General features: G+C 36.7%; 1 protein-coding gene and 1 pseudogene across 2 annotated transcripts; one reads left to right on the forward strand and one right to left on the reverse strand.

Moving 5' to 3' along the window:
* Window positions 1–296: 296 nt before the first annotated feature.
* On the forward strand, window positions 297–14,553 carry LOC121755202 (annotated as a pseudogene).
* A 1,464-nt stretch (window positions 14,554–16,017) lies between these two features.
* On the reverse strand, window positions 16,018–23,475 carry LOC121755200 (potassium transporter 7-like). 2 transcript variants are annotated; one of them, XM_042150487.1, is made up of 10 exons: window positions 23,013–23,475; window positions 21,868–22,096; window positions 21,506–21,754; window positions 21,340–21,390; window positions 20,608–20,868; window positions 19,672–19,724; window positions 19,447–19,561; window positions 18,820–19,074; window positions 17,149–17,671; window positions 16,018–16,819 (listed from the first exon to the last, which is right to left on the reverse strand). In XM_042150487.1, exons 1-10 carry the CDS (start codon window positions 23,256–23,258, stop codon window positions 16,291–16,293), a joined length of 2,511 nt encoding a protein of 836 aa, XP_042006421.1. In that variant the 5' UTR covers window positions 23,259–23,475; the 3' UTR covers window positions 16,018–16,290. The 2 variants fall into 2 exon arrangements, with proteins under 2 accessions (XP_042006421.1, XP_042006420.1); XM_042150486.1 differs by having other exon boundaries at window positions 21,868–22,102.
* Between the last annotated feature and the right edge of the window lies 1 nt (window position 23,476).

Below are 23,476 nucleotides of genomic sequence, written 5' to 3' on the forward strand. Positions count from 1 at the left end.
ATATCTTTATTTATTTCATATTTTTATCTTTATCAATCTTTTTACATTGTCATTTTTAAAAACTTTTATGCAAATCATTATTCAAAGCTCGTAATAATGAAATATAAAAAATTATAATCTCAAAATTAAAGTCAAATCTAGAATATGTAACCCATGCTATAATTTACTAGTAGTACAATGGCAAGTTTTGAGTAGGTATGGGGTAATAATGTGGTCATTTTTGAAATTAATGAGTAGACAAAGTCTCAGTGGCACTTAATTAAATATTTAATGCCACCAAGATGGAAAACGTGCTTATCTCGGAAAACGGATTACGCCCCACGTGCTTCACTCCTTCCCTCTCTCATTAGCCACAGAAGAAGAAGGCTCGGCCGATCAACTCACGCTCACATTCACACTCACACATACTTCCACTTATCCTCTGAATCGAGGAGAAATCGGAAATGGAGTCAACAATGCTCTCAATCAGCGCTTCCACAATGTCGATATTGCTCTTCTCCAAGTCTCGTAATTCCAATTCTACCCCCCCTCATTGCTCACCTCCACCGCGATTCTCATCCACTCTCCCAGTTCAGCTCGCTCACCTCCAGCTCAGGCGCTGCGCCGACGCCTCCGCCCGATCCGCGGTGCTGCGCCCGAACCGGTCGCAGTTCTCCACTAGGTATTCGGCGTTCGAGTGCGTCCGGCTGTGGCGGATTTTGGCGGTGGCGGCGGCGGAGGTGGAGGGTGGAGGCGGAGGCGATGGAATCGCCGGAGAGCGGCGATGCTAAGCCTGGCGCTTGTGGCTGCTGGAGCGGCCGATGGTGCTGCTTTGAGTTCAGATGTTATTATTCTGGATGTTGGAGTGAGCACTAGCCTCTATTTGATTTTTTTACCACTTTTTTTTGTGCTTTGGCAGGCCTTTTTTGGAGCTCGTTGGTTCAATTAAGTTTGTTTTGGGATAATACAGCTGATTATTACTGCATTACTTTGCTTTTTCATATCTGTTTTTTTAATTAATTGTTCAAACTTGAAATGACTATTTCTGTTGATTTTTTTCTATATATATCTGCAATGCAAGGCCGAGAGCTGCTGCTGTGTTTTGGATAATAAAGCTGATGATTACTGCATTAACTTTTGTTTTTTTCATATCTGGTTTTTTTTATTAATTGTTTCAAACTTGAATGACTATTTCTGTTGATTGTTTTCTTATATATATCTGCAATGCAAGGCCGAGAGCCTGCAGTAGCTCAAATTACTCGTATTTTTTTCCAGAAAGGATTGGATTATGATGTTTGTAACGTACTAAATGAATGATTTATCTGTGCACAATTAATTGTAGGTTAAATCTATCCAAGCTGAGTTTATTTGATGAACTGGTCCTATTCTTATGACCATTTCCTAACTATTTATGTGATGTATATCATGCTTAGATGTTAAAACTTCCTTGATATTGCCAGGGGATGACATGTGGAGGATGTGCCGCGAGTGTGAGGAGAATTTTAGAAAGTCAAGTGAGCATCTGATCGTTCATATGTTTCAAGTTTCAACCAAACGTTTGCTGATTTCTGTTTTTCCTCTTGTATTGCATTTTTTCATCTTTCTTTTACCTTCATATGAAATACTTATGAATTTCGGAGAAAACTAGAAATCATTAATGCTTGATATTTTGAGGCTCATTTGGTGCATATCTCTCTTGTTTGAATGGTATGCTTGTGCTATATAAGGTTCCTATGTTGATACTTCTGTTAGCTGTGTAGTTGATACTTTGAATTTGGTGTGATTACTCTAGAATATTATAGTCTGGGAGAGAGATTGCTGAACTTATTTTGTGGAAGTCTCATGGATTGAAGTACCTATCATCATGTTCTTTGGTGAAGTTCTGCTAGAATTTTTTTCTTAAAACAGTAGATTTAATTGCAATACTATCCAAATGATGAACAGCCGCAGGTTTCTTTAGCCAGTGTAAACCTGACGACGGAGACAGCAATTGTATGGCCTGTTTCTGAAGCCATGGCAGCACCAAACTGAAAAAAGAAATCGGAGAAGCTCTTGCTAAGCATTTAAGCAGCTGTGGTTTCAAATCAAACCTCAGAGGTCTGCATTTATAATTGATTTGGATGTTTTTAAATTGCTGTTTGTTGTGCTGCTTATGCTCTTCCAATTTTCATTTGAAAACTTTCATGAGAGCGTGTGGTCTTGTTTGTGCTAATGCTGAAATAGGGAGTTCTATTTGCTATTTATCTAGAAAAAGTGGTATATTTGGCTTCAATCTCCTCGAGTTTCTTGAAAAAAAACACTTGATCCATTCATATATAAGACAAGGGTGCGTTAGCACTTAGCACTACAGGTTTTCTTTCCATCTCCACTCTGCACTCTCCACCAATAAATATCTGAATTTGTTCTTGACCATATGAGAATAAGGTGAGTGTTTGAGAATTACAAGAATCCCTGCATCCAATACTCTAATGTCATGCTTATTCTAGCTATACCATGAGATGGGTAACACTGCAAATGGCACCTCTGTAGTTCTTTCTTTTGGCCAATTTGATTCTCTTTGTAGTCTGTACATGGTCCGACGTGAGGGTAGTTATTGGAGATTTAGTGAAGGATCCATTGTGAGATTAGTTATCAAATTTTTCTACATACATGATCCAGTGTGAGGTTAGTTATTGGATATTTAGGGAAGGCAGAGGTAGTAACTGATTTTGACACGTGGAGAAACTGACAACCAAAGATGTTTTTTTTGTGCCTTGTTATGGTGATTCAAAGTGGGTTCTGGTTTTGAAATTAAAATTCTACTTAGTTATGTTACTTGATCTACTTTCATTATTTCACCATTAGCATTTGAAAGAGAATTTAACTGTAGGTCAATCACCCATTTCGTTCATGCTAAAACACGTAAATACCACTTGACAATTCTTACCTGTCCGCTCTCGTCTAGTTTTCGAATAAGAATCAACACTGTCATGCATGTGGCCTTACGACTTACAAACCTTTTGGGAAATTGGCAGATCAGGGAGCTATTGAAGGGGATATTCAGTTGTAGGGGGTGCAGTGGATTCTTGTAACAACCATAATTCTGCATTCATGGTATGTCCCGGATTTATTCATATTCGAGAGTTTCTTTCTGGTCTAGTTTGGCCCTCTTTACCCAACTAAAGAAACTATCAGCCTCAGGACATTCTAATGACATAGTTTTTTCATCTTAGGTGTCTCTCTTCAGCTACTAGTGATGGATTTGTTGAAGGCAGGCGTATCTATCCCATTGAGCAGATTAACTAATACTAAGCCTTCACTAGATATAAGTGCGCATTTAATTATTTTCTTTAGGGATTAATGTATTAGCTTTTGTAAGAGGAGACTGTTAGAACATATTTTCCCGAGGGATTAATGTAATAGCTTTGTAAGAGGAGATTGTTAGAACATACAACAGTTTTGTCAATGTTTACGCTTTGTCTAGATGAGCCTTCTACTGCATTTGTCTATGTTGCAAATCTCTGGAATATGTGGTAATGGAAACATATCAGTTATTGATTTGTTTAACAGTGACATGCCTTGCAAAACTTGCACATTTGGAGAAATCAAGATGAAAATTTTAATATAGCATGAAATCAACATGGAATGTCGTTGGATTCAATTTTCTCTCTGTGCTTAGGAGATCTACTTTTCATCTGGATATCAGCATATTATTTTTGGAAAAGATTTTAATTTTTCTTTTGGTAAAGTCTGGATCCTATAATTAGGGGAAGGAAAATAGGTGCATGAATTAAGTGCATACCTTCATCTCTAATGGGTGACACTAGGGGTGAACTCTCTAAATGGGAGTGGTCTATGTATTAGTTCCAAACCAATGAATATGGATCTGTGCTTGGCAACATGCTACTTGTATATTCTAACTGAGTGAGTGTTGGACTAAAATGGTTAAAGGACTAAGAATTGATACTGTACAAAAGTAGCCACCTTAGCCCCTGTTTTTTTCCTTTTCTTTTATTTCTCTCTTTTTTTGGCATATCCTTTGATCAACAACCAACCTGTTGGCCTCACTGTTGGTTGGTTGGTTGGTTGCTGCTTGGGGGGAGGCTGTAGAGATGAGGACATGGGATCAGCTATTAATTGTGGAAGACTAACTTGGGGTGTAGAAGTGGGGTAGGATTTCTTGTGGTGGTTGTGGCAGCGAATATGCTAGTAACAACGGGAAGACAGAAGAATATATGGATGTATACACATATACAAGACATGGTTCAAATAAGAACCCTTAATTATTTGTAAGAACGGGGAATCATTTTCATCTGTTTGATCACAAAGATCCACAATAAAATTCCATTTTTCTTAGTTTTGTCGTGCTTATGATAACTAACTAGGAAGAGAGGAGAAGAAAGTGAGATGTATTTTTGTGGTTGAAGTCAAGGATTTTGAAGCCCTTAGCACAAGTGATAGAAAAGTGCTATGCCTTCCACGGGTTTAGAATGGAAGGACCTCTTAATTAATTGAAAGGTTGAATTGTCTGCTTTGAGTAAGAATTGATGTATGATCCTCTGTATACTTATGTTTATTCAATTTCATTAACTTAACCTGGATGACTGCCTTATCCACATTGAAAATGAGGGACAAAAGTTTTAAACTTGGATTCAATAAGAATGATGCAGATATCTATCAAGTCCCTAAGAAAAAATCATTGAAAGTTATAAATTCTGAAACTGACTTCGTCACAATTTATCTTTTATGTATGGCAATAACAATTCCAATTGTACCTTGCAGATTTGAGAAGAATGAACTTCCACGAGACATTTGAGAAGAAAATGAATGAGAAGCATGCAATGTTAAAAGAAAGTGGTAAAGTTTCTTTCAGTTATTCCCTTTAGATCATCAGAAAAATTGAGCTGTTGATGTAAAGTTGGCAGAGCATGTGAGATATGATAGAAGTCCACATTGGAATATTGCAGAAATATAGTGTGAAGTCCTTCATTTATGAATTCAAAATAATTTTTGCAGATGTTGACTACAGATACACTTGGTTGAAAACATTATAATAATATTTTTATTCGTATTTTGTGTTTTGAAGATGCAAAATAGTGGACCTTTTCTACAAGAATCAACCAGAAAATGTAGAGTGAGTACATCGGAAAGGTCAAACTATTAAATTCAAAAAAAGACTAATGAAACTAAAAATGTAAACTTGCTCTCTTTGTAAAATGGATAAAATTAGTTCGTACATACAACCAGAACAATGAGTCTCCATGACACCTTCCTCTTGCCCCCTTCTTTCTAGCTGCCCCAAGTCCGACAAAAAGATCTGGGCAAGATCAAGGGGCACCACTAAACTCTGCTATGTCTTAAATATTCATTCAGTATTTCTAGAAAGTTTGGTTATCTGTTCAGCTTATTATGCAAGCTCTTGTAAGGCCAATATGGTGGCACATCACCTGAATTGAAAATTTGCCTATTTAACAGGTCGCGGTCTTGTTGTTTCTTGGGCTCTCTGTGCTGTGTGCATCTTTGGCCATATTTCTCATTTCTTTGGAGCTAACGCTCCATGGATCCATGCATTGCACTCGACGGGATTCCATATGTCTTTGTCTCTCTTTACACTGCTTGTTCCCGGGCGCCAACTTATTACAGATGGTTTGAAAAGTCTACTCAGAGGGGCCCCAAATATGAATACTCTAGTTGGTCTTGGTGCTTTATCATCCTTTTCTGTCAGCACAATAGCAGCCTTAGTGCCAAAACTGGTAAAAGTTTATAAACAAAACGTCCCATGTGAGGTCATTAAGTAAAAATAAACACAAATGGCTGTGTATATTGTTGCAAATTCTAATGCGAAAAGTTAAAGTTTATGACTTACGATGCCCTTTTATGAACTTGCTAAATTCAGTGATTCAATTAATATATTTTCTCATTTCCTTAAAAACAATTCACATATGTTCTAGAACAATGTCTAACAGGATTATTGGTTGACATGATAGAGATGAATTGAATCCTGTAAGTAGATAGATTTCTAATGATCTCAAGACTAGTTGACAAAATCTCCCATATTGTGTTGGAAATACTCCGATCTTGTGTTTTAGAAATTCTGTTGTTTCATGAAGGTGAAATTTATATTCAGTGGCTTAATGTTTGTGCAAAACCAACATCGTTTTTGCACAGTTTGGCACTTATCAAAGGAAAATGAAAATGGGGGATTTCATGTAGAGTATGCTGCCTCATTCTTATTTAATGTTGAGTCTGATATCAAAAGTAACTACATTATGTTTCCCCTGCCTAAGCTCAGATCTCCTTGTTAGATAACAATATCCATTTGTAATTTTCCTTTTCTAATCACAGATTTCTTCTTAGCATATTAGTAATTTACTACTTTATTATATCATTTCTCCTTAGTATTTTATCTTTTGTCTCTAATCTTTATGTTTCATCCCTTACTTAGAAGCATTTTTATGTGTAAGTATGGAATTTAATTGCTTCAGTCTGTATTAAACGAAATTGGCATAGGGATGGAAGACATTTTTTGAAGAGCCAATTATGTTGATAGCATTTGTCCTACTTGGAAGAAATCTTGAACAGCGAGCTAAGATAAAAGCAACAAGCGATATGACCAGCCTTCTTAGTATTATACCATCTAAAGCTCGTCTTGTGATTAATGGCAATGAAGAAGAGTTGATCTCAACTGTTGAAGTACCTTCTAACAGTCTTTCCGTGGGAGATCATATTGTTGTCTTGCCTGGTGTAAGCCTACTACTATTTAAACAACATTGTGTTGACCTGCTTAATCATCAAAATAAACTATACAAACGAAACAATCATTATCATATGGGTACTGCACCAAGAAAATGAGAACATGTTCATCACGTATTCTCTTGCATTTTGATTTCACATGTTGCCATCCGTGTAGGATCGCATACCAGCTGATGGAATTGTTACAGCAGGCAGAAGCAGTGTTGACGAGTCGAGCTTTACTGGGGAACCTCTTCCTGTCACTAAATTACCTGGGGTAATGATATTGCGCACTTTTATATTATTATTATTATTATATTATTTTATTATTATTATTATTATTATTATTATTATTATATTATTTTGTTGTTGTTGTTTTTGTGTATTGTTAAAATTCTAATATCTTCCCACATCGCTTGGTGATGATCCTATCTCTTCTATATAAGTGTGGATAACCCTCCCTTTATGAGGCTTTTAAGGGTGAGTGGCCCATTTCTAATATGGTTCAAGCCCAAGTCGATGATGGAGTTTATTTTCTTTATCTCTTCTCTTGCCTACCCACGTGATGGAAGTCCGATGTGTCATTCCGGCCCACACGTTAGGGGGCGTGTTAAAATTCTAATATCTTGTCCCACATCGGCTTGGTGATGATCCTATCTCTTCTATATAAGTGTGGATAACCCTCCCCCTTATGAGGCCTTTTAAGGGGTGAGTGGCCCATTTCTAATATGTATTGCTATTTTCTACAGAGATGCAGCAAGTGTTTACTGTGGTAGCCTTTGTACCTATGCTTTGTGTTGAGACCTATTTCTTGTCGGATAACTCCCCTCTTATAAGGCCTATTAAGGGGGTGAGTTGCCCATTTCTACAGTTGGCATGAAAGGGCATCTGGTTGAAGAGATAAAATTTTCTTATATATAGGATATTCTTTCTTGCCAACAAATTTGGCAATGATAAAGTATTTGTGGAGCTCACTTTCTTCAAAAAATAAATTATTTCTTGTTTTGGTCCTAATTTTCCTCCTTGTTAAGTTGGTAATTTCTATCCACAAATCACATAACTTTGTTGAGCTCAGAAACCTCTCTCCAAACATGATTGCCCCCTACAGACTTTTTGAATTAAACTGGAAGTTCGTTGTGCCATTTTCCTTTTATGCATCACTTATTTCCTGGATTCCAACAGTAGGGGAAATGTAAATGTGGATAAAGAGGGGCTGCCAGTCTCAGTTTTGTCGAATAATGTCATCTTTGGATTTGGCCGGTGGTATTCCATTTTGAAAGTTTCATTTTAAATGACCCTCTGTTAACATATCCTGTCTTTCACTCTTTCTGTTTTAGGCGACGTTGTTGCAGCTGGAAGCATAAACCTAAATGGAAAAATTACCATTGAGGTGCGCAGGCCAGGTGGTGAAACTGCAATTGGAGATATTTTCCGATTGGTTGAAGAAGCACAGACCAGAGAAGCTCCTGTACAACGGTTGGCTGACAAGGTCCATAACCGTAATTTGTTCATGCTCCCATTTGTTATGATGTTTACACCTGATATCTCTATATCCTCATGCATGAGTAGAATATGCTTTTTGCTGGAAAGTCCAGTCACAGTTCGCTAACTCTGCCATCTTTAATCCAGGTTGCTGGACATTTTAGTTACGGAGTGATGGCGCTTTCTGCTGCTACATTTATGTTCTGGAATCTTTTTGGTTCACGAATTCTTCCAGCAGCTATTTACCAAGGAAATACCATGTCATTAGCATTGCAGCTCTCTTGTAGTGTTTTGGTATGCTTTTTTGTATCTCACATCTCATTCCAGAATAAAACGTGACAAATGGAAAATAATGATATCAGAGAGTTGGAGAGAAGGAAACAGATCTACAAGCTCTTTTCTTTTCTAAAATTATCCTTTTGTTCCACTTAAATCCAATCTTCTTCAACAACTATTCACTTTGTTCCACTTAAAGCCGATCTTCTTCAACAATTATTCACTTTCTATTCTATTGGTTGGGCAATCTTCTGATTTGCTATTTCAGAGTTATTTGACTGGAATTGAATATGGATGGTTTCCTTTTCATTATTGGGAAAAAATGACTGGATTGTTGAAATGATGTAAGAACCCTTTAGGAGAAGTCTATGGGATCATACGAGTGTTGGTCCATATTTTCATTTTTGTGTTAAGAATCACACTATGTATAGTAGTACATGGTATTCACTGATTGATCTAACCTTGTAACAAAAATTATTGAAATCATCACACTTTGCACCTTTTACAGTGAGGTCCCTAAATAAGATAAAAACCAAGTAACTAACCTTTGGAACTTGACAGCACATTCAAAACCCTGGTTTTTTTCATGATTCTGTGGACTCCTGTAATATCCATCTATCTTGTTTTGAACATCTGTTCAGTGCTTGGCCATTTACATAATGGAGTCACCACTCTCCCTGTTGACTGCATACAGGTGGTGGCATGTCCTTGTGCTCTTGGGTTAGCAACACCTACAGCAGTTCTGGTAATATTTATATTTGGGATGTGGTTTGGGTATTTTCTTACATGGTTCGGATAGAGCCTTAACTTTGTTCTACTTTTGTTTAACTATTACTCCACAATTCAGGTTGGAACATCACTGGGTGCTACAAAAGGGTTACTTTTGCGTGGTGGAAGTATCTTAGAAAGATTTTCATCTGTTAACACAATTGTATTTGATAAAACAGGGACGTTAACAATTGGAAGGCCTGTTGTGAAAAAAGTAGTGACACAAGGCTCTCAGGCCGATAAACCTCCAGAGTTGAGTACAGAATTTGCAATGTGATTTTGTTATGCTGGTCAAGAATGTTTCTGAGATACGCTGTTGGCATTTAAGTTCCTTGATATTTACCTAAACTCAGTTTATTTATAACATAGTTGTCTCATAATGTTTCTTTATAGATTCTTGGTATTGTATATTTTCAAAGGCCCGTTAGAAAGCGAAGTCCCACTCTTTTCTGCTGCAAATCTGTCTGTTGATACAGTATTTTATGCACTCCTGTTTAGTAATCATGAAACTTGAGTAGTTAAGAAAAGGTAGGGGCTACTAGTTGTGACTAAACATCATGTAGGACAATCTGAGCTATTCTCTCAACTGTTGCATTTGGAAACTATATGACTTTTTTGAGAAAAGGAAGACTTGGGATTAGGATCATGGTTCTTCAGTTTGCACCAAGTTCTGAGTCCCTAAAATGATAGATGTACTGAGTGAGTTTTTGGAGCAAGAAAAGAGGCTTCAGTACTTGAGAGAGATGGGAAGGGATAAGTTTATACCCAATTAAGAGTATCACCAGTTTCTTGGTAATTATGCTTCTTTGCACGTTAACAAATAACATAAATCTGGAAAGTAGGCCCTTGATGCTCACTGAATGACATGTCCCCTAAAGAAGAGTAAAGGGCGGAAGCACAGATCACCTCTCCTTGTCGACTATGAGAAACTGACATTATTTTAGTGATTATTGTATTTTTTGTGGTTGATAGCTTGACGTTACATTTTCAACCTAGTTTTTTTTCCATTCAGTTGTTATGATATTAGTAATTAGTAATTCCAAATTTTTTATGGCCTTCAAATGATATTGAGCATGGTTCAATGCAGGCTAAATTCTGCTTCAAATTATAACTGGTCTGAAGTAGACATTCTGAAGTTGGCAGCTGGAGTCGAATCAAGTACAATACATCCAATTGGAAAAGCAATTGTTGAGGCTGCAAATGCTCGGAACTGTCTGAATGTAAAGGTATATACTCTGCCAATTGGTGACACTTAAAGATAAAGAGTCTTTGTGATTTGCAATATGAAGTTCTAACTGCACTGCATGCTTAGTGTTCCAGTTACAATCATGCACTTCTAGTGAAGAATTTTGATTTTTTTTCTTAGAAACTTCATGGCTTGGGCTTTAGTATATGATTGGAATTACTTAGTCTGGTCATAATGATACAATAGATCCTTATGTTTCATCAGTTCTTCACTTGATCACTGAAATTTTGATCACTTTGTGTAGGATGGTGAGGTAATTAATTGCTTACTTCATCTTATCAAATTTTTAAGAAACAGCTTCAGATATAATTTACTAAGGATTGTGATGTAGGTAGCGGAAGGAACTTTTTTTGAGGAACCTGGATCTGGAGCTGTGGCAACTGTTGATAAGAAAAAGGTAGCCGTTGGTACGATGGAATGGGTTCAAAGGTAACATATTTCTACAATCCTCTTTTTTGAGGTAGCAAGTAAGCACTACGTTGATATACTCCGTTCGATAGTGTGTAGCACAATCTAAATATGGCTGCAGAAAGCTCTTTATCACCAAATCTATAAATGCACAGTATTTCTGACCGCAGCCCATTCTGATCGATAGCAATTTTACATAAGAACTGTTGGAGATACAGCTGTTCAAACTTCTTATTGAGAATACAGTTGTCAATAGTCAGTTGAACTCTATAGCATTGATAGTAACTATGCAAGATGGCCTCATTTAATACACTCTTCCAGTAAAACAATTTAGTCTTCTGGAGAATTACAGAAAGTAAGACATTAAAGGAAACATCACTAGTATTTATTAGAGGCAACAAGTAATTTTGTCTGCCTAGATATTCGTTTTTCAAAAAATCAAAAACTTCCTTGCACTTTGGTATTTGATTCAAGTTTTCCATCTGACTCTTAGAATGGTTGCATTATAAACTTCCCGATGCTCTCTTTTCTAGCTTAATTTTCTCAAATTTTATGCTTCATATATCTAAACATATGCAGGCACGGAGTAGTTGGTGATAGTCCTTTCCATGAAGCTGAAGAGTTCAGAAATCAATCAGTTGTGTATGTTGGGATAGATGGTATTCTTGCTGGAGTAATTTATGTCGAGGATCAAATCAGAGAAGATGCCAGGCATGTGATAGAATCATTGACTTGTCAAGGAATCAATACATATTTGCTTTCTGGTGACAAAAGAAGTGCTGCTGAATACGTGGCTTCTGCTGTTGGTATTCCAAGAAACAGGGTGAGGCGTCTGCATAAAACACCTTTTCTACTAGCACACATACTGCCAATTTTTTGGGCAGAGTGGTAAATGTCATCAGGATTCAGCAAGTTCTTGAGAATTATAAAGTTAATATCGAGTTTTATCAGTGAGGTTTATCAGGTTACCATCCTTAAGGTGGAGCATTACACTACTTTCTCTAAGTGGGTGGGGATCTTAATACATACTAACTCGCATAAAACACTAATTCTTCTTGTCAATGTAGGTTGTTATAATGCATGCCTGTGTAGTGTGTACTTGGACCTGTAGAAAATATACTATGCGTATTCCACTAGTGAATCGGATAGAAATCTGGAAACACAAGAACTATGCAATCCTAATGTGAACTGTAGAAGTTTGATGTAAGGCGAACAAGTAATACTATTTGAAGTGCACCAGAATGACATCTTCATGGCCAACAAAGACTAGGATTTGAGTTTTCCTTGAGGTTGGCCACTTAAGCATAGTATTTATTTAAGAATTATGAAATTGTAATTTTCTTAATAGTATAAGTTTTGCTCAGTAGTATTTCTCTTCAAGGAAAGAGATAAAGCTTTATACAAAATGTTTTTAAATTCATTGCATATGAAATGGAATACACATCAGACTACCAAGATATAGAAACATTGACAATGCTAAGTGTAATTTGTAATTAAATATGCATATGCTTCTGTGGTTCACATAGTTAAAATACCCTTATTGATCATTACTTTCAATAAGTGACTATGCATAAAGTACTGCATTAAATGGCTGGTTGATTGCAGGTTTTTTCTGGAGTCAAACCTGATGAAAAAAAGAACTTCATTAGCAGACTTCAGGAAGGTCAGAATGTTGTTGCCATGGTTGGTGATGGAATCAATGATGCAGCTGCCCTTGCATCATCTCATGTTGGAATTGCCATTGGCGGTGGTGTCGGGGCTGCTAGTGAGGTGTCCTCGATTGTGCTAATGCAGAACAGGTTGTCCCAGGTATTATAATGGCTTATTCTTCATTTCAGAATATCTTTCTGGATTATCTTCCTCCATCTTCTAAATTCTATGCTTCAACACAGATTTAAGGTTATCTACTAAGCTTTAGGAATTAGGATACATAATAGATACCTCATTTAAGAAGATTCTTTTTGCACTTAGATGTTGGTTATGGGCCCATAGAATGCTTAGTCCAAAAACTCTACCAAATTATCCATTGTAAATATTAAAGCATGTGATTTCAAAATATTCACCTATTCATGGTCTTGTTAGAAGTACAGTTAACAATCTGATTGGTAGTTATGGGAAATAAAGAGTAATTTCTGGAATAAGTAGAAAAGAAAATCAGTTAAGCTACCAAGTCATGAACCCCAAATTAAAAAGCTCCTCTGATGATCCCAAGAGGGCTGCCTGAAGTTGAACTGGTACTTTCAACATGCATATGAAGGGGTTTCATGAATATGGAAAACTTGTATCTTTGTTTGTCTGCTTAATATGGTTTTCAATGCAGTTACTTGATGCACTGGAGCTGAGTAGACTTACCATGAAGACTGTGAAGCAAAATCTTTGGTGGGCCTTTGCATACAACATAGTGAGTTTTCTGCGATTCTACAATTTATTTTCGTCAGAGAAAACTTTATGTACTTTTTGAAGCTATAGATCCCTGGTAGAAGAATGTGGTAAAAGAAGAATTTAGGTAAAAAAAGATCAAATGACACTGATTATTGGACTTTGAGCATTCAGGATCCATGGCTAAAATTTTCCTATGCACTTGATTTAGCTCAGCATAGTTGACCTGTGACACGCCGTAGCTATTTAACCTTGGCCTGGGAACCTGCAAGCCTTGCACGGACTATTTTGTCAAGTGGATAGTTCTTACTGCCCAAGAGAATGCAACATTATCTGCTCTCTGAACTTGACATGCATTAATACTGGTAAATGGTAGATAGAAGCAACTGATGGTTGCATCATGTCCCAAATTATATAACATCCAATTGATTCTCCACCCCTGTGAAATTCAGCTTTGGAATAATATGAAGTCATTGTTTATATCACCTCATGAAAGCATAAATTTGTGTTTGCTTATTCTTTCCATTTTGTAATATTATTTACAATATACAATGTTTCTTGCCACCATTTCAATTGGAAAACTATTGCATGTGATGCTGTTCTGCTTCTTTGATTGCTCTTCTGAAATTCAGACCATTGTTTCTTTTAATAAATTCAAAGTAGCAATGCTTTATGACATTCTCTTCTGGAATTCCCAACTAGAAAGTAATCCTAGTTTCTGCCAGTTAGTAACATTCTCTTCATATGTACAGGTAGGAATCCCTGTAGCAGCTGGAACTCTGCTGCCTGTGACCGGAACCATGCTATCACCTTCGATCGCAGGGGCTCTTATGGGGTTGAGTTCTATTGGTGTAATGTCGAACTCATTGCTTCTCAGAATGAGGTTTAAATCGATAGGGAAAGATATATACAAATTACCACTTTACGTCAAGGCCCCTTCAGACGCTGAGAAAACTGGGGACGGAGAAGCAAGATTGCAACACCCGTATCCAGCTGCTAGATGAGATGAGATTAGATTGAAGCGGTGAATGGTTTGCCGATGGAGTCATTAGAAGCGGGATAGCATGGCGTGAGTTGATTGCAGTAGCACATTCTCAATGGTGTGGAAAGCCAAGTGACCGAAACTTGAATCTTGAATCTTGAATCTTGCAACAGCTCTCTCTATAAAGCCCCGATTATTCATTTCTCAAGGGACTTTACTTTTGTGGATAAGGTTTATAGATTATAAAGTAGCATAGGGCCGTGTTTACTTTGTGGTAATTTTGATCATTTCTATCAAATATAACATTCATTTATCTCGTCAATCTCATAACTTTCCAACTCTCTGAATTAACTCATTTAAGTTTACTACAATTCACAATTGTTCCAATTGAAGAAAGTTCACATTGCGAATCCCCGAATTTTTTGGAATTGCGAACATCAGTCCGGCTTCCACACGACGGTGAGTTGCAAACTGCGTTCATGAATCGAAGCTGTGAGCTCCCAAATAATGAAGCCATATATTATCAGCAAGTGACATTAATATCTACCCTAGGGCTGGGTAAAAATACCGAAATATCGCCCTTACCGTATCGAAAAAATACCGAAAATATCGGATTTTCGGTATACCGTAATTTTCGGTAAGGTATCATACCTTACCGATTTATTTCGGTACGGTAACGGTATGAATTTTCATATACCGAGGTATACCGGGTATACCGAAAATACGGTATATACCGTAATTTTCGGTACATGCCGAAAATATGGTATATACCATAATTTTCGGTATATACCGATATCAATATATGCCGAAAATATGGTATATACCATAATTTTCGGTATATACCGTATCAATATATGCCAAATTATATCAAGTAAATTCATACTTTTACTAAACAAATAAATATTTACATGTAGAAATCAAATCTTGCCTCATTATAGTTGTGGGTAATCATGTAAATATAAAATCAAATAAACTCAATTAGGAAAACTTGATATCGTTGAATCAATTAGTTTCAAACAAATATAAGATTTTAGTTAAATTAGTTTCAAACAAATATCGTTGAACGTTATGTGATTGCGTGGAGTTTAATTGTTGCAGTTTTTTATTGAAAATGTTTGAGTTTGATTAAATTTCATGTTTTCTAAGTATTTTTGAAATTTTATTTTCATTTGTGATTGTATTTAGAATTATTTACAAAATAATGATATTTTGGTATGTCGTATTGTAGTCCGATATACCGTAAAACTCTGATATACCGCAAAAGTACGGTATACCGAATTTAGATATGACATACTGAAAATAAGGTATGATATCGATATTGAAATTTGTCATACCGAAATAAGGTATACCGAAGTTCGGTATACCGAAAATTTTGGTAAGGTAAAGGTATGATTTTTTCTCATATCGAATTTTCGGTAAGGTATACGGTACGATGGTTTCAGTAAGGTATACCGCACCTACCCACCCCTAATCTACCCCTTCCCATCCTAAAAATACATTTTTTTTTCTTTTTTTGGATATCCGACTCTAATTGACACATTAATATCTCCACTATATTTCTCTCTAACTCACAAAACAAAACTACTGTATAACATCTTGTATTGAATAGAAAATGGTCCACTCATAGTGAGATAGAGGTATTTGTGTATGTTCCCTTAGCAATGCGTCAACATATTCAACACTATGCACATTAACGTTCATCACATAAACCAAAAACCTTAAAAAACAAATTATTAGAGATTTGATGTTCTCCCTTTTCAGTCCCAAATAGCAAAATATCCGAAAATTGAAATCAGAAAAGCTACCTAATATATATTGTATTTATTTAGTTGTGACGATCCACACGTCACCATGTACAAATTGTACACAAATTAGAATATTAATCCCATCATGTATCACATTAAAATCGACTGTGTTGATTTTATATCAAAACAGAACAATTACAGAGACTAAAAATCTGGAAAGATAGGAGTGAAAAATCAGCAGAAGGCTATACAAAAACTCCAGATATATTAGATCGTTACGAATCCAGTTTTTAAACTGCAAAAATTGCAAAGTTTCACACCATGTAAGTCATGCCTACCTGTATCAGATGCGAGTGCGGAACGCTCAAATTCGCAGTCCCCCTCCTGCTGTTCTTTCTCAAGAACGCGTAAAAATAATTGATGACGAGCTTCTTTATGAACCAAGAATCCTTCCTTGCTCGGATATCTCCATGCCCGAGAAGGTATACCACACCGGACTCCTTTGCCTTGCGCAAGAAGGACAGCTCCTTCTCAAGGCTTTGCTCCGCATCGAGGGTGATCTCATCTGTTTGTGCTTGCTGCTGTTCCTTCACTGTGCTTCCTTCTGGGATGAAATTGCTCGCATCCTTGAACTCCTCTAGGAGAGGGACAGCGAGGGAATATACACTGCCATTTGGAGCTATTAGAATTCTAGAGAAATTCTCTCCCTCGGCATCGGAGTCATCATCATCACTCTCTAGTGATCTCTCCTGAGCTTCCCGCCGAATGAACTTCTCAAGAGACTCAATCAGCAATTGCTCAAAGGTCTGGTGGTTTTCTTTGCGAACATCCTTGTATCCATATCTGTTACCAGCAGAAAGAGGAGTGTATTAATAAAATCTTCTTTAAACAGTTTCGAAACAAGTAATATAGCCTAGCAAGGCTTTCAATGGGAACCTGTATCCACCAATACACTATCAAATTATAACTCAACAATTTCTAGCAGCCTAATACATGAGGTGCACAATCCAGAATTTGTAGAAGCACAAACGCGAACCACTAAAGCCTCTGGGAAAATTAATTAGGAAGAAAACATTGTAGTCCCTGCCCGAGATGATTTACAACATGCAAGTTTGACTAGAATAATATGGAACAAATCTCAGCTTATATGTGGCTCAAATTTTGCAGTTTACCTGGCAACACAACGAAATATGTGGTAGCTTTTGGGGCAGACTCGTCTAAACAGAAACCTTTCACTTTGAGGGACAACAGATACAGGAACATACTTTATACACACAAATATTATCATTGAATGCACAGCAGGTAGTGTTGTCAGGAAATGCCCAAATATAGCCGGTACCCCCTTCGCCAGCTCGTTGTAAATCAAGCCAATTCCAGGAGCCCTAACAGTTCCAAGGTCAGGACCTAGTTCTCGGAGCACATCCATTGACATCTTTTGCTTCACCTCTGTCTCATATTTTAGCTTGCTACCATAGTTCCAAATATACATAATGAGGAATATGACAATGGCAAATACCAATATAATCCAACTTCCATCCCCCACACTCCACAAAACTGAAGAAAGGAAAGTCAGCTCTAATCCCAAGAAAATGATAACAAAACTCAGAACAATGAAAATGTTTATCTGCCAGATGAGAAGCATAACAAGGGTTACTAAGATTGTTGTCATCATCATAACACCAAGTTCAGCAATGCCTGCAAAAAGAGACCAATCAAAACGAGGCCTATGTAATTTTATCTCAGAAGATTGTTTCTACAAAACAACCAGAAGAATCAAATTGTGTCTAAGCAGTTTCAGTTACAATCAAATGGATATACTGATATAGGTCAAATACGAATTCCAGATCAGATATTCCTTCAGTTTATCAAAGTCACAAACAGGAGATTCAGTTATGCTTCTGAACCTGAAGTGTTCTGAACATAGCAACTGTTATCTATAAAATGAAAAAACCCCTAGGAGTTACAGATCATTCATGTCATGCTACTTATATGTTGCTTGCACAGTTGCACCTGTATTCACAATCCATTATTCATTTCATTTTCTACTGTAGTCAAATCAATTTAACTTTTCTAGCAAGTTATTAGTTGCCAGATATGGTAACCCCAGTGGTTTATATGGCATTGAGATTAAAAGAAAAATAATAGTTTCCGATATAGTAATTCAAGTGGTCTATCGGGTATTGATATTAAAATAAAAAATAGGTAGCTGGTACTAGGTTTCACATGGTAACATAGTGAGTAAAAAGGCCACTAGGCTATCGAATGCTTTGATTTTAGATACTCCACCAACATGAAGCAAGGATAGAGGACAGTGATGGGGGATTCGGAGATATACAAAGACAATGTAATACGTCTAAGCTTAGACTTACAATTTCAACATCCAACATAAAATGCCTGAGCAGTTTGTTTCCCTCAAGTTCGGTTAAATTTGAAATTTGTTAGCTTATTATATGACTTAGCAGCTAATGAACAATATGGCTTATCTCTGGATATTACACCTTAAGATTATTACTTTATCTGAGACCAAAACACAACTATCAAGCACACAGTTATTTAGGAAACCTAATCAGATTGTCCCATTGTATAGTTAAACTTAATGCAACACGAAAATGTTATAAGCTTTGAATACTTCACATTCACTCCTCACACTTACTCATTATTAAAGATATCATCACCATTCATCACATTCAGACTCAAAATCGTAAGCAAATTGGTCAGTTTGCACATGCAAACAAACAAAAAAGAAAGGTGAAAACTAAAAAGAGAATACGCAGATGCGAAAAGAGTTAGAAGAGATCAGTTGTACTGAGAGTCAAATTTCAATAGAGTGAAAAGAGACTTACCATATGCATTTCCAATCTCATATATACTAGAGATATTGCAGACTAACACCAGTGTTAGAGCGAGCAAAAACCAGTTCATGACTGGAATATAAATTTGGCCCATGAATTTCCTCGAGGTATGTATAATCTTAAGACGAGGAAAACACCCAAGTGCTGTGGATTGTTTAATACAAGAGAAAGTTGCTGTTGTCATGGCCCTACTAGCAATCAGTGCTGCTACATTAGCTATGAGAAAAACGGCCCAATAAGCTCCACCTGCATCAGATCAAAGGAAACTCGCATATTATTTGCTGACTGAAACATAAAAATTGTCCTACTCAAAAGGCCTAATCAGCCTTGATTCCTAAGACATAAAAGCTGCAACCTAGCAAGGACAAAACACTATATGCAGTTGAGCTGGGCAGATGCCAGATCCAACCGAAATGAGATGTCTGTCAATGTATTACTTGCTGCATAATTTAACTTGTATATCTATCTAAATGTGAAAGCATTATCAGTACAGAACATGTAAAATGTAAAATATTTCCCTCAAAAAAATGTAAAATGATTGTTATGTACTTTTATCAATTACTGATGCTACCCAACTATCACACAGATCAACAATGAAAAGGAATACATTGTATTTACTTGGAACAGAAGAGAAGAAGGCCTGTGTAGTATCAGCATGATTCTCCATAAGATATGCAGCTTGGCCCAGGTAACCCAGCAGAAGGCAAGGTAATACAAGGAACACAAATGTAAGCTGTCACAAATAATTTAAATCTTTTTGTAAGAACACAATACATCTCTAAAAGCATGTTATTGAATTTTAGGTTAAACCCTAAAATAATTTGGCGAACTGTCACTACTTACCTGCACTGATCTTACAGAGAAATAGCAAAGATCTGCAAACATTGCCTCGGAACCTGAGTCACATAACTGATGATCAGATTAATCAGAAAATATGATGCCATTCTTATAGAAAATAAAATAAATTTCAAAATAATATGCACTCATTTGGGCATCATAGAGTTCAGCATAAGCTAGCAGCTGATTTTCACGTTCAGAAATTAAAAGGTTTGAAAATAAAGTATGATACCCAGTTCACGGATACTCTTAGATTGGAAAATATTGAGGAATTGAAACTTGAAAATTTATTGGAAAAGTTAAAACAAGAAAGCTCTCACAAATTAAGTTGTAAGAATGGCCAGTTCAAGGCACTTCAATTATGCAGATATCTGATCGATTTATGTGAAAACTCCTGAAGATATTTACATTACCACATAAACTACTCCCTCCGTTCCCTCATAGTTGAGTCATTTTTCTATTTCGGGAAGTTCCCTCATAGTTGAGTCATTTCCATACATAGTAACCTTTTTCTCTTTCTTACTTTACTCTATCTTACTATATTCTCTCTACTTTATTCACTTTTTTACTTTATTTTCTATACTTTTTTCCTTCTCTTAATTTTTTATCTATTTATTTAACACACTCAACATCCCTTTCTTAAACTCCGTGCCGAAAAGTTTCGCCTCAACTATGAGGGAACGGAGGGAGTACAAATCAAAGGGATGCTTCATTGACAAATGGGGAGACAACAACCAGGTAAATGTGATTAAACATATAAATGGTCATTCCATATTGGACTTCAAACTCGAACCAAATGCAAAGTGAGCCAGATTAAAATACACCAAAAAAATAGAGAAAGTTGAATTAATAATTAATCTTAACGATGTTTCAAGATTTAAAGGACAACTGAAACAAAAAAAGTGTCAATTGGAAGGAAAAAAACTGAACATCAGATTCTACCTGTTGCACATAGAATACAGCCCCCTAGAGAATACCATGCCTTTGTTGAATTGCGCTTGAAGAAATAATAAATATGTATTGGATTAAATGCCCGCAGAACCTTACTGTCGTACTTGACAAGGTTGTATATGCCAATGCCTCCAAGAGAACAAAACCATATAAACAAGGCAGGACCCACAACAATCCCGACTTTACTTGTTCCATACCTCTGTACACTGAATAAAATTATAAGAAATGCAACCGAGATCATCACGACGTGCTCTGCACTTCAGAAAAATAAATATTTTCAGTTATTGACCATTCTACAGGATCAAACTGAAATAATAATTATTATTGTCAATACATTTGTAAACAGCAGAAACTAAGCTAGGTCATGCAATGTGATATGGATCTGATGTGCAGTAATTAATGGTCCAACTGATTATCTTTTTACATGAGGTTCCAACATGATCCACATGATTAGTAAGTACAATTGAGAGGCTGCCGGCCAATTATTGAATGGAAATGCTGCTATTGTACTTATACGCTGTATCTCGCAGTTCAATATCCACAAATGAGAAGGAAGCAACATTCCGGTCTTTTTCAGGTTGATGTGCTATGGGATCAGCTATCTACAGAATCACTAGTGATGTACCTTTTTCATTGTCATACCACTCAACACTGTCAAACTACGGAAGGTACATAAAAGGTGCAAACAGTTCTGATACAAATAAGAAGTGAAGGATGAATCACCTTGCTCAAACCCAGAGATTCCAACATCCAACCCACCAACAGCAGATATAACTGCAGAAACAGTTTTGAAATAGTTCATAACTACATTTAACTCTTTCATCTTTTGACTACTTAAGAACCAACGCCTCAAGGAATCAAATATACTAAAATGGTCGTTAAAAAGCACCTGACATAGCAGGTGTAACAACACCATCAAGTATCACCATAGAAGTACCAGCAAGAACCAACATAAGAAGAAGCTTTTTCAATGTGTGAGAAGATTCAAGTCTTTCCTTTATTTTCAAGGACCTTTCCAGTTCTGCTGATGGCACTTTAAGCCTGAAGCTTGATATTCGAGCATCTGAAGGCAACTGGTTTGGAAGAAGACTGACTTTGGCATGCCGGCATATCAATGAGTAGAGAGCAAATGTACCACCTACAGGAAATTGTAAAAGTAGAAGTCATACGACATCTAGAGAGTGAATAGACATGCACATTTGTTCTAAAAATGATACCAAATGTAAATAAAAAGATCAAAAGGCGAAATACCTTCGCCATCATCGTTCGCCCAAAGAACAATGAGCACATACTTGACCAGTGAAGTCAGAATTAACGTGTACAAAACTAGAGACAATGCCCCAATAACATCTTCATCCCCGTTTACAGGTGCCTTGCTGAACATCACGCTGAAGGTATATAAAGGACTAGTCCCCACATCACCAAAAACAACACCAAGTGTCTGAAATGCAAGTCCTATTCTCCTGCCTAAAGTGGCATCCTGTGACTTTATTTTTAAAATCAAGACATCAACAAAAAAACAGCCCATTAATAAAATATAATTGCATCGAAACTCAGGTTGAATAATTAGTTTCCTAGACATTGAAACTTACTTTTAACTGTGGGTAGTACGAGTGTAAAAGCTGCTAAGAGATGGGACTTTTATAAGCATAACCTAGTCTAAGGCACAATGACCTAAATAGTTTGTCGGTAAAAGTGAGCTCTTCAACAGTGACAAACAAGTAAAATGCACTAGTGGAGTGAAAAACTAAAATATTACAAAACTTTAACATATGATTCAAAGCAGCTCTCACATCAATATTATTTGGTTGTTATTAGTTCTCAGTTCAATCACAAAACTCAACATCCACTCCTTCACTGGGTTTTGTCTTTCAGGATAAAACCTCATTACAAATATTTAGTCCATCATTCTCCAAAACCTCTTTTCTCCCACACCTCTTTTTCTTTGATACTTGCACAAGAGAACATAGGTAAAGGTTCACATGATATCAGAAACAGCAATTAGTTTCATCATCTCAGCAAGTTTTGGTAACTTTTTGGGAGACTTAGTTCAGATCAGATTAGAGAACACACTATAGAAACATAAATACTATTGTCATCGACCTATCCTATTCCACCACTGATCAAAAGGAAAACCGCCAACTAGAAGTGCTCTTATTTCGTAGCTAATTGGATAATTGTTCACTGCATTTACCCTGCTCTCCTGAAGAACAGAACAGCCTCATAGAACATGGTGTATGAGCTCATTCTCGGGTAATTATTCTTCTTATAAGTGTTATCACATAAAATCCTCAGAAATTTAAAAGAAAACGGAACAAAAAAATAGCTCAAATGCGCTCAACGTCTAATTGAAATGTAATTAGAATACATGTACTATTAGGCTAAACGAAATGCACCTCAAAATCATTTCTGTGAGCTCCGGGAACTTCGAGGGCTTCGACATCAAATGAATCAATCCTAGGCCCCGTGCGAATCAACCTCTGCTCCGCATTATCCTCGTCGTCGGAATCCTTCTGCGGCGATTCCAAGCCGCCGTCGTTGTCGATCTCCGAGCCCTCCTCATCCTGATACACCCAGCGCGACTCCATCGAATCCATCGAGGTTAACCCCTTGTTCCCCCTCTCCGATCCCTCCTCCGTCATCTCTCTCCGTCTCTCTCTCTCTCTCTCTACACGTAGTCGTGGCTTCTAGCTGCACGTACACATGGATTTACCAATACACAAACACACACACTGACACACATAAATATATGTATTGGCTCATCTTCTTCAAACTATTTTGTTGAATTTCGTGTGATGAGATCGGGTTTTGTGCGTATGCTTTTTGGTAGTGTGTGTTGTGTGTGTGAAATGAATGTAAC

This window comes from Salvia splendens, chromosome 11, assembly GCF_004379255.2.
Source record: "Salvia splendens isolate huo1 chromosome 11, SspV2, whole genome shotgun sequence".
Taxonomy (NCBI): Eukaryota; Viridiplantae; Streptophyta; class Magnoliopsida; order Lamiales; family Lamiaceae; genus Salvia; species Salvia splendens.

Bases quoted from the DNA above. Each gene is read 5' to 3' on its own strand.
- LOC121755200 (XM_042150486.1), bottom strand. From the start codon at position 23,258: ATGACGGAGGAGGGATCGGAGAGGGGGAACAAGGGGTTAACCTCGATG. The intron at 21,755-21,867 runs GTATTTCGCCTT...AATTTCCTGTAG, and splicing joins GGCGAACGATGATGGCGAAG to GTGGTACATTTGCTCTCTAC. The intron at 17,672-18,819 runs GTAAGTCTCTTT...CTCTTTTTGCAG, and splicing joins TGAGATTGGAAATGCATATG to GCATTGCTGAACTTGGTGTT.